General features: G+C 42.2%; 1 protein-coding gene across 5 annotated transcripts in view; it reads right to left on the reverse strand.

Annotated features, from left to right (window-relative positions):
* The window catches only part of LOC311156255 (WASH complex subunit 2-like), a 33,869-nt gene extending 18,373 nt beyond the window's left edge, over positions 1-15,496 (reverse strand). For 2 of the 5 annotated variants that reach the window (XM_084210090.1, XM_084210086.1), the window contains exons 1-17: positions 15,473-15,496; positions 15,294-15,398; positions 14,708-14,872; positions 13,136-13,201; positions 12,245-12,418; positions 11,486-11,579; positions 11,049-11,107; positions 10,199-10,264; positions 8,811-8,915; positions 8,255-8,342; positions 6,994-7,062; positions 6,517-6,629; positions 5,543-5,615; positions 4,705-4,761; positions 2,660-2,824; positions 1,924-2,057; positions 34-126 (exon numbers count right to left, since the gene is read on the reverse strand). In XM_084210090.1, the coding sequence (XP_084066216.1) occupies positions 34-126; positions 1,924-2,057; positions 2,660-2,824; positions 4,705-4,761; positions 5,543-5,615; positions 6,517-6,629; positions 6,994-7,062; positions 8,255-8,342; positions 8,811-8,915; positions 10,199-10,264; positions 11,049-11,107; positions 11,486-11,579; positions 12,245-12,418; positions 13,136-13,201; positions 14,708-14,872; positions 15,294-15,398 (1,626 nt within the window). In that variant the 5' untranslated portion in view covers positions 15,473-15,496. The other 3 variants (XM_084210088.1, XM_084210089.1, XM_084210087.1) reach the window with 3 other exon arrangements.
* Positions 15,497-15,704: the final 208 nt, after the last annotated feature.

Genomic DNA, 15,704 nt, shown 5'->3' on the forward strand with positions numbered 1-15,704 from the left:
ATTTCTGTAGGGATTTCTCAAAGAAATACTCACCTCAGCATCCTCCTCATCAGAGAAAAGGCCCCTCTGTTTTCTTGGAGGTGTTTCAGACAACGGCTTGAAGTCCTCACCTGAAGACGGTTGACTCTTTAGGACAAAAAAAGACTGCATCAGCACCCGTTTAGATTCAGTGAGGGCTGGCACACCTATGACACATTTTTTTGCAGTAGCTGGGGCGGGGTGGGGTAGGACGCAGAAGTTATTTTATACCACCTCAGGTCATTGCTGGGGACAGGCGGAAGGGAGTCTCTTCCAGGGAGAAGCACTCTCTCTGAGTCAGCTCAGCATGGCAGAGGCAGCAGAAAGCAGAATCATTTGCCTCTTTTTTTGTACCTTCTGTCATCAGTATTGCTGCTGTTGCTGTTTGCTTTCTTAACTCTTTGCTGTTTCAAATAAATTGGTTTTATCTCAATCCCTGATCTTTACCTTTTGTGCCACAAATTCCCCTTTTTAGCCCTCCCCAGGGAGAGAGGGATGATTGCAGTGGGGGCACTAAACTGGGAAGTACCTTTCCTAAAGCATGACAGATCCCTGCTAAGAGGTATGCTGACAGCAAAATCCCAGCAGCTGAAGGGACAGAACACAAGCTTGTCACCCGTGGGCTGAAGTCCAAAACTCATGTGCTCTGCTCAAGTGACTTGCAGGTCTGACCACAGGCCTCCTCTCTGCCACACCATCCTTCTCAGCAGAAGAATGTTTGCAGCAACTCATGCCAGGCCTCAGAAGCTAAAGGAAAATGTTTCTTTTAATGAGCTGTGTTTCACAAAGGACAAGGGCAGTTTGTGCCAGCTATCATTTCCTGCATTATCACAGCACAGCCCCAGCCTGCCACCAGCTATATTGCCATTAAACTTAGAATGATCCCAGACCCAAGCACTACTGTCATAAAGCTGGGAATATAAAATAGCCCTGTCTTCCTGACTGAGCAGGAGGGGTGCTGCTGAATCAGTTCTCATCCTCTTCCCTAAGAAAGCCCAGTGCTGTGAGATCCCTCTCACTGCTCCTGCTTCACTGACCATGGATACTCTTGCACTGCAACAGAAACAGAAGCTGGCTTTGGCCCCTGTGCTCAGGGGCTTCTCATAGGACAATGTGGAGAAGGTGCTACAGCAATTTGCGTTAGACATCCCCAGCACTGCACTTCTCAGTCCAGAGGGGAGAAGAGTCACTGCAGCTAATTATGTTCAAATACTCAATGGACAGAAGGTATACAATGAGTATATACAGTATCTACTATGGAAACAAAGAGCATTACTACTTTCCTGAAGGTACTGTTCTGAAAGTGGAGTGGGTATTGGGAGGTTCTCCTAACTCTCTGACATACGTATGTGTGGTATGCGTGTGCTCACTATCATGTCCAGAGCTTTCTACAACTTAGAGGAGTTTTCAGCTGAAAAACAGTTTTCTAAACACCCCAAGTTTTGTAAATGCAACTGTGACACCCACTCTCCTCTCCCATAATACACACAAGCTATGGGTTACCAGTTAAGCTGCTGTCAGTGGCTGGTGTAAGAGCAGACAGTTTCTGCAGCACAGAACTATGACATTAAAGGTTTCTAACTCAGGCTGGTTTCATTTCAGCCATGAAATTCATAAACATTTTTTATTATCAGAGGCTTTTCATTTTGCTCTCATTTCAGTCCTGCCTCAATAAGATTCTTTCAATCACTGCCCACACTAATAAAAACCTCAAATAAACCCCAAGTTTAAAACGCAAGAGGCATTTAAGGACCACAGAAACACTAAGTTATGGAAGACCCTATGAACCTAGTCCTATTTCATAAATATGTCACCTTCATAGTGTTGTATATGGAAAGACTGCTTCAAATGCATTAGAATCTTTTCCTAAAACCTCAGCCAAACAATTCACTTATATGCCATTACCTTTTTTTCCACAACTGCCTCCCTATGGCTTTCTGTTTCTTTAGTTGTGCCAGCAACCACAGAAGGAATGACAGGTTTCTCCTTGAATAAATCACCTTCTTCATCATCATCAAATAGGTCAGCTGTAGACTTGACTACATAAAGAGACAAACCCAACAGGGAATGAGGAATACAGAACAAGAGAAGATAAGAGTCTCAAAAGATACCATACTGTTTAACAATGACCAACATCAGGAGTCTTTGAGAGAAAAAGCCAGACAAGCTCCCAAAATGAAACACTACTTGCCTGAAAGCATTGGTGACAGAATATGCAGTGAAGCCCTGAGCCAGCTGGCACCTCTAAAGACAGTGTTTTGTATTGGCTTAGCACAGGCCTAGACCCTGCTAATAGGGAATGCTGGGCACAAAGGTTCAAGGCTGTGTGAATAAAGCCTGTACCAATTCCCTGATTCAAGTCTAGATACTGCTCTAGTGGTAGGAGCAGCATCCTTAGAGAGAAGTCAGGGAGAGCATGTACAAACAAACCAGCCCCATGTCACTCTGATGAAAAGAAATACCAATGACAAAAAAACCCTCTACAACAGAACACCAAAAATCAACCAAAACCACAACCCCTCAAAACCCAAGCAGAAGTCGCAGTGATGAAGGTTTGAATTTTATAACCCATTGGTTCCTACCAGTTTGAATTTTGATGACCTTCAGTGTTTAATCTTTCACCACAAATGTTTAGAGATACCTGGATCTGGAGGCTTTTTAGTTGCTTCCACAAAGAAGTCGTCATCATCATCATTATCAAACAGACCAACTTTCCCAGGTTGTTTAGGAGTTTTTTCTGTGCTCCGTGCTGCAGATTTCTTGTCTTTTTCCCCAATTACAGTGGAACTAAACACATCACTTCCTCCTGCAGGTCAGATGGGGGCAGAATAAAAATCAAAATAACATTTCCAGAGTCAGCAAAAAGCTGAATTTGTGCCATAGTAAGTGACATCAGGTACAGTTTCCATCTCAGCAACTTTTAAGGTGCTCCTGCAACAGTGCCACATCAAAAGCATTAGCTAGACACATTCTGATAAAGCCAAGTCAGAGACAGCCCCTCGCTCTCACTGCAGCCACTTCTTCCTCAAACCTGCTCATCTTCCTAGGAACAGCAGCCAGGCTCTGTGTTGAAGCTAGAAGACTCAGTAGTCCCCACCCTGCTGCCCCTATGCACTTCCCAAACCAGAGTCCTACTCTACTAACTAGTACACCACAGCACTGTGGCCCAGTGAAGTGGCAATGTGCTTGGGGAGAGGGAAGGACAGGTGTCTGAGCCCTTCCCAGGAGGCACACTGGCCATGCAAGCCCAGCAGCCGCCTGGGCTACGAGGCTGGCTTTGGCCGCGAGTCCCTGCACGCACCAGCGATGGCAGGGATTGATTAGAGCCAGCCAGAGCAACTGTTCCTTCTGCCTCTGTGAGGAAATGTCCAGCCTCAGTGCTGGGTGCATGACCATCTGCAAACACTCTGAATGGTCTCAGCCTGTCTTCTGGCTTCTCATGCGTAGATGCTTGGAAATGAGACAGAGATAGAGAATACTTGAATGAAAGTTTGGCAGAAAGTAGAACTACTGCTATTTGGTTAAGTCAGCAGGCTGCATAAATTTTGATCAGCAGCAGGTTCTTATTAAAAAAAAAGTGTATGATGCAATTATAAAGTGCCTCAGGACTGACAGGAATACAGCCACAAAATGTGGTTATTTATTAAAGATTACTGAGTCCCTAAACAAACTGTTCACTGGAATAGCAAAGGAGCCTCAGTCTTGGCTTTTCTCTGGTGACATAAGCCTGTCTACAAGTTTTTGAGAGGGAGGAACTAAAGACTAAACTCACTGCTTATACAACAGTACCTCCAAGAAGAAAGGATAAAAAAATCCCACACATCAATCTGTTGCTTTAAACTCTGCTACTGAGTTTTACAATTATGTAGAAGTCCCATTGTTGACATATATCTTTGATCCTGAAGTAAAAAGTCTGCATTTGTGTACTTCCTACTCTAAAAATTTTGCTGACTGAGGCCTCAGTTAACTGCAGCCAGTCTTAAAATAGACCTTTATTAACAAAGGCCAAAACTTAAAATTCAGGTACCTCATTCAAGTGAAAAGCCTGCACACTGACAGAAATCTTTGTCAGTAAATTCAAAAACAACTGGTGATGGGTTTCTTTTCATTGATCAGCTTGGATTCTGATAAGAAACAGAGATCTTAGTACAATTCTTTGTAACTTTTAGCTCCAAGTTATAGATCTGGTTCTTCCCCATGTATGCAGATCCTCCTAATCAAAACCAGAAAAACAAGACTGGTCTTAACATTGGAACTTGATGTTTAAACTGTTCTTCTGCTAACCCAGGGCAATATGATAAAATGTGAAAGATCAAAATGCAGCTCCTTCTCAGGCTACAGGTGGAAGCTGTGACTGCATGTACAGCAAAATTAAGCTGCATAACGTCAGTTGAAGTGACACACATTCTTAAAAGTTCAGAGCACAACACTTGAAGCTGACAGTTGCTAATATCTGCCATCAGTGACACCTACCTTCAAGACTCTTCCAGAATCTTTGATTACCCATAAAATATGCTGCAGTTCAGGCTTAGCATGGTAGAAGCATCTGTATTTGTCATTAAGCATATGATCAAGCAATGCAATGCTGCTGAATTTGGATAGTTTTTTCTTTAAAAACCTCGATAGTAGGTTTTAAAGAAAAGACCATTTTGTGCACGAAGCAATTGGCTATTGAATAAATCATACCTGGAAACAGAAATACTGCACCTGCAGGAACTTTCTTTAAGGACTTTGTAGAGGATGCTGAAATCATAGGAAGTACAATACAAATGGATGCACTTATTTTATGCTGTCAAAGCCTTCAGAACTTTACCACAGAAAGAGGAATCCAAGAAGTTGTCTGAGCTGCTTTTTATTTCTTAACAGCTCAGAACTCTTTATACATTCTTCTTGAATTTCTAGGCTTTTGAAAATATATGTAACAGTCTATTTTTTTTCAATTTAAACTCCACAGAACAGCTCTACTACACTGAAGCTTATGAACACATTACAAGTTTTCATACAGCATTATTTACAAAAGTTCACATTCCCACACTCAAAACCGCTCCAATACAATACATTCGAAACAAAATGGCTTAGTCTCCCAACACATATCTAAAAATTAATCAAATACAGTGCTTCAGTAAAAGCTCTGCAATACAGAATGTGTGCTCAGAGTCCTTAAGGATATGCACGCAGTGGGAAACTCATGTGGATTAATCTGCAAGACGAAATATCGGCTTCCCTCAAACCCATAACTGGATCCTGCAAAATACACTTGAGAAGCAGGAACCCAGCACATGCAGAGAGCTCTACCAACAGTAGTAAGGACATCCTTTCAGCTCTTGGAGAGCAGCTGTGTGTAACACATCATAGCCAACAAACACATGTAAAATTCAACACAGCTGCTCTCTATTAACACTGGGGAGAAGAGACTTGCTCTGCAATTGCCACACCAGGCTTTCTAGTTTGGGAACAGTCTAGCTGCTAGCACTAATAAATCACAGCACAGGCAAGACTACAGGAGGCAACTGTTGGTTCTTACCTTCAGTTACTGGGGCTCGCTCCTCTCTCTCTTTTGATTCTTCTCCTTTTGGTGCTTCAGCAAAAAGATCACTCTGCTCATAGATGAAAATGCAAAGGGGGTGCAAGTGGTGAAATTTGTTTTTGTAGGAAATGACAGAGGCTGATTTTTCCATATTGAATGTTCACTTCTAAGCCAACACAGAGGAGGTAATCACCACTCCCTTCTCAAAAAGATGTCTGCAAATACAGACTTAAACCTAGGTACTCAAGTGTTAACTTGAGTGCATACATTCAGAAATGCAGCACTCTTCTAAAATTTAATTTACTGATGACTAGTCTGTCTGTTGAAGAGAAGGAATGACCTTTTATTTGCACATCTTCAAGGACTTCACTAATTAATCTACAGCTCTTTAGGTTCTGATTATACCCTTCTAAGCTTTCCTACTGAAGTTTATACAGTAAGGTTTGAGGGAAAAATTCAGGTCAGGGCAAGCATAAAAATACTCATGTGGATAAAACATACGTGCAGGGAAATACATTACAGCTCACAAACACTGCAGGACAGTCCCACAGTTGTTCCTGTGTTCAGGTTGCAGTGCCCTGTACCAATCTCCAAAACCACAGATTTCCAGGAAACCTCCAGATTTTTTGAGTACTGACCACTTAATTTGGTCAGTTATTATTTGCCTGTTGTCCTGCTGTGTCTGCCTGCTGCTATAGCACAGCCTCCTCCAATGCACAAGTAAAGTGAAGCTAAGTCACCCTTCAGAGATGTTTAACTTTAGATAACAGAAAACCAAGCCCAGGTATATGCAGGCAGGCAACAATCACAGACAAATCTGCTTGGCTGTCCTGTGTCTACACAGATGAGGAAAGTAGTCTGAGCATTATATCACCAAGAGGTAACCAGTGATGGCTTCATTCAAATTTGCATTGACACAAAGCTGCCTTGCACTATCAAATTATGTTTCTTAATATCTGCAGCATTCTTACCTCTTCATCATCAAAGAGGCCTGTTCCACCACTGAAGAGGCCACCCCTTGAACCAAATGGTGTGAAGTCCTCATCAGTCAGTTTAGGAGGCTTGAAGATGTCATCATCTTCATCTAGGAAGTACAAGAGACAGGAGTTTTGGTAAGAGTGATCAAGTTTCAGGACAGGGAAATAGAGACAACCAAAATAAAAACTGCTTTGGTTCCGTCTGCTCTCATAAACATGACACAGAGAGAAGCTGCTGAAGACAGACTGGGTTGTGTGGGTGCTGCAGAAGGCCACATAAAGGAAGAACTCTCACTAAGTGTGTTTCCAGCCTTGTTTACATGCACATCACAACCTAGATTTGTTTACACATCACCTTTGAAGGATGTTCACTGATATCCCACCCAGCTTCTATAGCAAAAGCGACGATTTCTTAAGTGTCATCTTACAATCCAGCCCAAAATTCAAAAGCAAGAGAGGAGGATATCCTACCATCCGATGGAACTCTAACTTCCTTCTTCTCTTTTGGGGTTTTCCTTGTTTTGGTCTCTGATGACAGGGCTTTAAGAAGAAAGTTTCAATGAAAAACTAGTCCACCTTTACTTACAGTCTGAGATAAATTTATGGCAAAAAGAACCTAAAAAAATAACAAACCAAGCTGACCTCTGTGCTTCCATATGAATCAGCCTGATGAATCAATTCTATGAAATACAGTTTCTAAAATTAGCACTTAAAATTGTAATAGAATAATTCTGTCAGGCACTAGGAGTTCAACACAATTGTCTACATGCAGACTAGTGTCACCTGAGACATCAGAAAGCAACACAGCTTTACACAGGTTCCACACCTTTGCAGAACCTCCAAGCATCTCAAATGGCTCCAGAATTATTATTGTCTTCATTCAGCTACCAAAAGCAAAGGCAGAGTTTTATCTCCTCTGGCCTTATAAGGTTACTTCAATGACTGGAAGATTTCCCTCTAACTGAACAGGTTAAGTTGGTAGGTTTTATACTTTTGCTATCAACAGACCTAGTCTCATTGTTTGACCTGTTCAAGAACACACACACAGCTCTTGTCTGTTCATCTTCCCAATATTACAGGTCAACAGCAGCCTCACAAGCACTTGCCAACTCAACTTCAGCTAGCTATTTTCCACTGCTGCTTTGCTGCAAGACTAAATACTTGAGACCTTTCTTTCTTTGAAAGCAACACAAAAGTAAATGCATTATTTAGCCTAAAATATCATAAGTGACAGTAGCAAGGAAAACCTCCTCAAAACACTATATTTAAGCCACAAAGAAAACAAACAATCCATACCACATGAAAACACCAATCTACTGCTTGAGGTATTTTCTACTGTAGAGCTCACAGAAAGACCACAGTGACCAGTGGCTTCCAAAAACTTACTTGAAACAGGAGAAAGTACATGTGGTCAAACATGCAGAGGGAGAATCAGATTGGAAAGAAAACATTTCCAATATTGTGTGTTTTGAGAGTGACCTGTCTCACCTGAAAGCAATATGTTTCCCACTATAACTCTCAGTGGATTCCAATTCAGTCCTCTGAGTTATGGGCAAATAATTACTCACAGCACAAAATAGTGCCTGCAATTCCTCTTTGCTTTTACCGAATCCATGTTCAAATAATAGACCTGTGTAACTTAATGTATTGTTACCCACAATCTCCTGTCCTGCGCTTTCACAAGTCCCCCATTCCTGCACAAAGACTTTTCAAAACTTGAGAGATAACTCACATGAACACTCTTCATCCTGTCTGACTGGCACTTCTCCTTTGATTCGAGCTGCCAGCTCATCTGCAAATGATGTTGGCCTCTTCTTTTTCTGAGTAGCAGGGACAAATAACAGCAGACCCAGTTAGTAACCTGATGCAATTACAATTATAAATACTGTATTCTATAACCTTACTTGTACAGTATCTTGTCTAGACTTTCCCTGAAGCCCGCAGAAGAAGCAATACAGCTTTTCTAGTTCTGATGAATACATAGTTTTTAATGTCACCTTGCTTTGTAAGCAGGAGAAACAAAAGGCTTTTACCTCACAAAAATGCAACAATCCATTTCTTAATAGTCTTGAAAGACAGCTTTGATACCTTCTTAAGGTGCGAGAATCCCTGAGTTTAAAGGGGTAACGCCTAAACAATCATGTTAAAAGACTACTCAGGATTTTTGGAGGCACTTCCTACAGGATTCCATTCCAGGTACTCAAGAGCTAACACTACAATCCCTCTAAGGGCAGAATTTTCATATAGGAAGTCAGATCTCCCACTCCAGGAAAGCAGCAATTACTCACAGGCTTTGTGTTTTCATCTAAGTCTCCATCCTCATCCTCCTCTTTATCAGAGTCAAAAAGATCACAGCCATCATCATCATCTTCATCACTCATCTGGGCTATCCTCTAAAAAACAATTAATATCCTGTTCACATACAAAACAAGCACAAAACCACATCTGCTTAGATAAAACATTCAAATCATACTTTCAGAAAGGATGGGAACTGACAGCCAATTTGGAGTTCTTCACAGCTTTTGAAAGGTAAGGAAGGAGTGCTTCTAGCTCCAAGTGAGTTGCTGCATTCTCTAGCACACCCCAACCCTGTGCTGTGTTACTGAATGCTGCAACTGAGGACACAAAGGCTCCCCTCACAAGGCGTGTACCACTACCATACACAAACTAAAGACCTGGTATTTAGTCTTAACACAGGAATACTGTATTAAGTGTTCCTTAGTGTTCCTTGATCAACTAGTAAAAAATTGTGTAATCTTGCTCTGTCTTTAGGGTGCACAGCAGAATGAGAGACACTACATGCTCACATCCTGGTTTCAGTCACATCAATAAAAGGGTGAAAAAGATGAAGTGAACTGGATGAGAGCTGAGGGTTGGCACAGGCAAGCACCCAGAACTGAACTAAATCACCAACAACCCAAAGATACTTGCTAATCTTAAAATATATCAGGCATACAAAGCTACTCTATGAAGGTCAGCTTAAAGTAACATCTGAGCGTTTTTGCAACACTGTTTTATTTATAAGTAGATTAAATAAAGGCTGCTTTTTGCAACATAGCTCTTTTTACATTAAATCATGCCAGACTGAGGATCCCCACCTAAAAGTCTTTTGCAGTGGCACATCTAAATATGGATAACATTCCTCTTCTAAAACCAATTACTAAAGTCAGGCTTGAATTTTTCCATCTCAACATTTCTCTTCCCTTCTCATTCATCATCCAAATGGACATACTGTTCAAATATCTAATACTGTTCACATCTTTGATTCCATGTAATACTCAAACTGTGTTATTCCTTGCTTCCTGCACAGGAAGATTAGATTTTAAATAATAAACCAAATATACCCACAGAAGCCTAGTTTTCATGGGGTAGATTCTTTGAACTCTCATGCCTCCTGAGAAAAATATTATTCCTGAGAAAGTTATTCCTGAGAAAAATACCTATCAGGCAATGCCATCCCACATAGTCTCTGTATCTAATGACAGCTTGCAAGCATGTCTTTAAGCCCAACACAGGTTCATTTTCAGAACACGGTGCCATCTGCCCAGGACCTTCCCATAAAAAGGTATAAAAACCAGGCCTCACAAAGTTGCTAATAATTAACTGCCTAGAACTCTCATCTCCTCTTTCATGCATGCTCACTGTGTCACAAATGTGAAGTCTCTCAGGTATGTACCAGAGTGTTTAACTGTACCGTTTTTTGGTCATCTTCACTAGGGTTTCCAAATTCATCATCTGATTCCTGTAACATAAGAGATCCAGAGACAAGTATCACACATTACTTCGTCCAGTGGTTAAGGGAGAGCGCTCAGAAACTCTGAGCTTGCTGAAGTTTGGACATTCAGATCTCCTCACCATGATCTGACCAAGAAATTGTTCCCCCACTGTTGACCATCTTTAGGACAGGAGCTCACTAGAAAGTCATTAATGCAGCAAAGACAGCAGGCTCCTTTGTGACCGCATCCAAGTAACTCAAAAGGGATTTCACTTTAAGTGAGCAAACACACAAAAAGCAAACACCTCAGGAGAAAGGGATTGCTTCCATAGCACAGCTACAAAGCAGAGACATCCCAGCCAAAGCAGGCAAAACATATTAGAAACTGATACTCCAATGAAGCAGATTTATGAAGCAAAGCTTGGAGGTGCATTACTTAAAGTCTTAAACTTGTTCCTGTCAGTCTCCATCCCATTCTTTGCAACTGTAATTTACAACAGATTTGTTCTCCATAAATGCAACTCTTGATAAGAATCTGATTTGCTTCACAAAATTAAATTAGAGTGGAATAAAGCACTTCAGTTTAAAGTATTCTACTTTAATAACAGCTAGAGTCAATACCACATAAATGTTCCTCTGGAAAGCTGCAGAGGAAACCACTGCATAAGAACAATAACAAGTATATTTATCCCAACCAACACAGGGAAAAAACATCGTGCAGTATTACCTTGAGAGCCAGCTTTAAAAAGCAAGGTAGTTAATGGCCTCACATGCAAGGAATATTTGTGCAAAGCAGGTACTTGCCACTTACCTCCTCATCCTTCTCTTCACTGTCAATTACACTTCCACGATCACTATCTACTGATCCTTCTAATTTAATGGAAACAAAAAAGTTAACATCAGATATAGAACAATGTAGTCACCATTTAAGCCACCTAAAGACTCTGTGAAGAAAACTAAAATTCAGGTGGGTAGAGAGTGGTTTGAAAGAACTTTGCAAGCTGAGGAAATTTTACCATTTTGCATTTCTAATACACAAAGCACAAGTAACTGAGAAGTTACTGCTTTGTATACTGGAAATGTGGTTGTTACAGCATGATCAACATTTTTCCCCAGCTAATTACACCCTGCATCTAACCATGCAAGAACAGTACGCAGGATAACCAAAGCAGGGATTTAAAACAGTCAAAAATCTTGGATTAGGACCTAATTACTTGCATAGAAATAAAAGGTTATGCCAGCACATACCTTCACTAGAGAGATCTCCAAGGCCTACATCATCCTGTTCCATAAACTGCTGAGACCCAATCAAGTAAGGTAAAGGTCTGTCAATATAGAGATCCTGGAAAGAGACAACATCAGGTCTTTCTGACATCTCTGAACAGCCCTACATGGCTGACAAAGACAGAAGTCTTACATCCCTTGTTTTAACTCAAGGAAGATACAAGCTTGTTAAGAGTCCCACCAAATCCATGCTTCAAGTCAACATACGACTGGGTGGGCTAGCTGAGTTTATTTCCCTCAACACCATCAAACAAAGTGGATACTTCTCTTTGTGTAGTCCCAACTTGTTTTCTGCATGCCATGTAACACAAGAATATCCTTGCAAAGACCTACAGGCATGAGTCTTATCCCAAAACCTGGACCTTGGATTTTTGATTACTGGGATGGTAGAAACAACCCATAAAGATATGGTTTGAAGCTAAAAAGCAAGAAATTTGTACGTCCCACTCCCACACAGAACTGAGGCTTCCCCTTCGAAGTCCACTCCATTAAACTAACTTCCTTTAGGACGCCATACCTTAATGCTAACCTAACTGCAAGACAGGCAGGTTACAAAAGGAGTAGCTCAGCAGAGAGGACTTCTTCAGATGCAGTCATCAAACCCTCTTTTTAGGTAACAGTTTGGGTAACATCAATTTTACACTTAGGCAGTAATACAGCTGACAGAAGCAAAGAGCAAGTCCAAGAAAGCAAAACAAACCCAGAAAGAACAGGTTCCCGTACCTTTGGCTCAAGTATGAGTTCCACTCTTTCGTTACTTTCTTCCTCTTCTGAGTCAGAGTTCCCTGCTTTGATGTCTAGTTGTTCAAATGCACTGTCCAGAACCTGCAACCCATAATTCACTGCTTCTTGAATTTTAGGGATTAGATCAGCTTCTTTCTGTTCCCGCGTCTTTTCCTTTAGTAACAGAAAAAAACACATGCTCATTGCATTTTACTTAAGATTCAATCTTACCACAACACACATACAAAATGTTAATTTCAAATCAGCACAATGAAAGATTTTTCACTATGTGCATTACAAGGACAATCAGATTTTTTTTTTTTTTTTTTGCTTGACTTAATTCATTTTCATCACTCCAGAAACAGAGATGTTCTAAACATCCACACCAGCACAGTATTGTTTTACTTGTGCTCCTAAGCTATTATGGGGACATTTATGGTATAATACATGTAGATTGTAATATACATACATACATACATACACACATATATATATATAACTCTCTGAGTACTCATTCCTAAGAATTATTTCAGTCAGATTCTGCTTTCCCAATTTACTACCTGTGAATCCAGTAAGGTTGCCCAAGGCCTTCTAGATGAAAAACCACTTGAATGCATAACCACTTGAAAAATCAATGCATAAGTCTTGTCTGCTGTATACAGTACTGAGCTTGGGGAGGCCCTAACAGATGATCACACACTGTAGCAGCCTCCAATATCACTGTCAACTTTACGACTGGGTGACATACACTATGCAACAGAGAGACTTCAAGGAGAAAACAAGGAGTTTGGTTTGTAAGCTGTAAATGTAAGCAAAGCAAGTTTGAAAACGAGAAGGTAGACAATGGCTGCAAACATACTGACAGCACTCAAGGCAGCTGAAGTTAACTACCTGCTCTGTTTTGTCTCCAACATCAGCTTTGGGAATAGGCTCTTCCAATTCTTCATCATATACTCTCTGAAAAGTCAACAAAATTTATTCATGTAAGAACATTGTATTACTACAAGAGCTAAGCCATGGGTACCACCAGAAAGTATGCTGTTAACATGCAATTAATTACACATTAGTTCATTACACATTAAAAAAAGGAAGCCATGGATGATGTCAAGTACCTTCATGCATTGGTACTGAAGGTACCATCAGGCAGCCTCTCAATGCAACTGATGTAATTCAAGTCTGCTAACAGACTAACATGAACATGATAAAAATGCACTGTTTTAACCTTCCCAACTTAAAGCTATTCTAGACACCTTCAGACTGAAACCTAGAGTTTACTTAGAGGCTGTCTACTTTCCTTTAGTTTTCTATTATTTAGTAGCTTTCCTTCCATACTCACAGAGAGGGTTCACAACAACCCTCAACCTTCAGTTTGTTCTGATGATCCCTCACACCCAGCACTCTTTTATAGGAACAGTTACAAGGAGAAAAAGGGAATAAAAGATCTCCATGAAACCTGCAAACCTAAATCCAAATCTCAAACACAGGTGCAGTTATCCCCTGGGAAGAGACAGACCTCTCATTAACTAAAATGAGAATCAGAAATGAAGACCTATTTCTGTGCACCTTAATTTGGGAACAAACAGCTGTAAGGACATAAGATTTAAAACATTTGGAACAAACTGTTCTCAGCAGAATCATTATGCTGAACAGCCAAGCTAGGTCAGAAAAGACACTGCAGCACTGAAAAAAACCACTACCACCAAAACCCCCCAGAATATAAATCCAGTTTTCCATCTTTTCCTCTGCCACCAACCTTCCAATAATAATGGCATGATGAGACACCTATGGCCCGAAATACTACTGATCAAAACAAAACACTTGATAAAACTCACAGTGCAAAAAACTCTCCGAAATCTGAAATGCTAATGAAGCTCTCCATCTTTAATTAGACACATACTTCCATACTTCTAGTGATACAATGCTGCAATAGGCTTTCAAGTCTAGCTTTATCTTTCAGAATAGAGATACCTATAAAGTGACAACGTTAACCAGAAAATATGCTTGTCGTGACCATGTGAAGGGAACAACTACCTGCAGGCCCACACCTTAGTACCAAATGCTTTTTAAGTAAAATAACACCATTAAGCAAATTTACAGCACTGTATAATTCCTCATATTTAGACAGGTAAGTGCAGACAAATGCTACATTCCTGCAACTTGTGAAGATAAACGAAGACATTCCAGAATTCCCAACTCATTCATAGTTCTAAAACCAAAACTCTGAGCTCCTGGTCACATATTAGCAAGGAAGGAAGGTATTGCTGAAAAGGCAGAGGGAGCCAGCCAGTATTGGACAGTGCATCACTCGCAAGGGAATTAGGATATCTTTTAACAAAACACAATTAAAAGAAATTTCATCCCTAAATCAGCATCAGAATTGCCAGAAAGCTAAATCACTCCTACATTAAGACACAATGACAACGTTTGAAGCACAAGTTTGAAGTTGTACTAGAACACACTCACATTCTCTATGAACTGCGTGTTGGACAACATAAGAAAGTCATTGAAGACATTATGAAGGCGGCAGTCTGTAGCTTTTGTTTCACTAATCAATCCATCCACCTGTTTTTTGATTTCGTGTGTTCTGGAAATGGTTTGCTGTGAGAATTCTTGTAGAAAACGCAGAAGCTGTTGACAACAACAAAGGAAAGCAACAGTCAGCATCCAACTCTTTTTCCTTTAGGCACCGTTTGTAAGACAGGCAGAAGTGGATCATACACTTCAACTGAGGACCAAAACACACGCACATTACACTGCAAGGCTCCCACGCGCGCACACAGGACCAAGTCTCAGCCACTTGGTTCTGCATCTCCGTTCGAGCCAAGCCCTCATTTCAGCTTTCCTGCCCGGACCGCAGGCTTACAGCAACGAGAGAGCCGCCGGGCCCGGGGGCCGCGCTCTCCCGCGCCAGGCCCGTCTGGAGACCCCCGGCCACCCCCGGCCAGCGGGCGGCAGCACCGCCCCGCACACGGCCCCGAGCCCCGGGAGGCCGCGGCCCGCGCACCCCTCCGGTGCCGGGCTCAGGCCCGGTCCCGGCCGCACCGCTCACCCCGGCGTCCGAGGCCAAGGACCAGCTGTGGCTGCTCTTACGGATCTCGTCCAGCGACCAGGGCCGCTCCCACACCGGCGCCGGCTCCGCCACGTCCCCGTTCATCTGCGGGAGAAGGACGGTGAGCAGCGGGGCCGCCGCCGGTGCCGCTCCCGGCCCGGCCCGGTCCCGCCGCTCACCCTGGGCCGGCGCCGCCGCCGCCCGCGGTCAGCTGAGCGCCGTCACGTGACCCGCCCGCCCGCGCGCACCGCAGGGCCGGCAGGGGGCGCCAGGGGCCGCGCGGGCGGTTGGGCGGAGCCACCGGGCCCGGCCCGGCCCGGCCCGGCCCATCCCATCCCATCCCATCCCATCCCATCCCATCCCATCCCATCCCATCCCATCCCATCCCATCCCATCCCATCCCATCCCATC

The sequence above is a fragment of the Fringilla coelebs genome (assembly GCF_963513975.1).
Source record: "Fringilla coelebs genome assembly, chromosome: 8".
Lineage (NCBI taxonomy): Eukaryota > Metazoa > Chordata > Aves > Passeriformes > Fringillidae > Fringilla > Fringilla coelebs.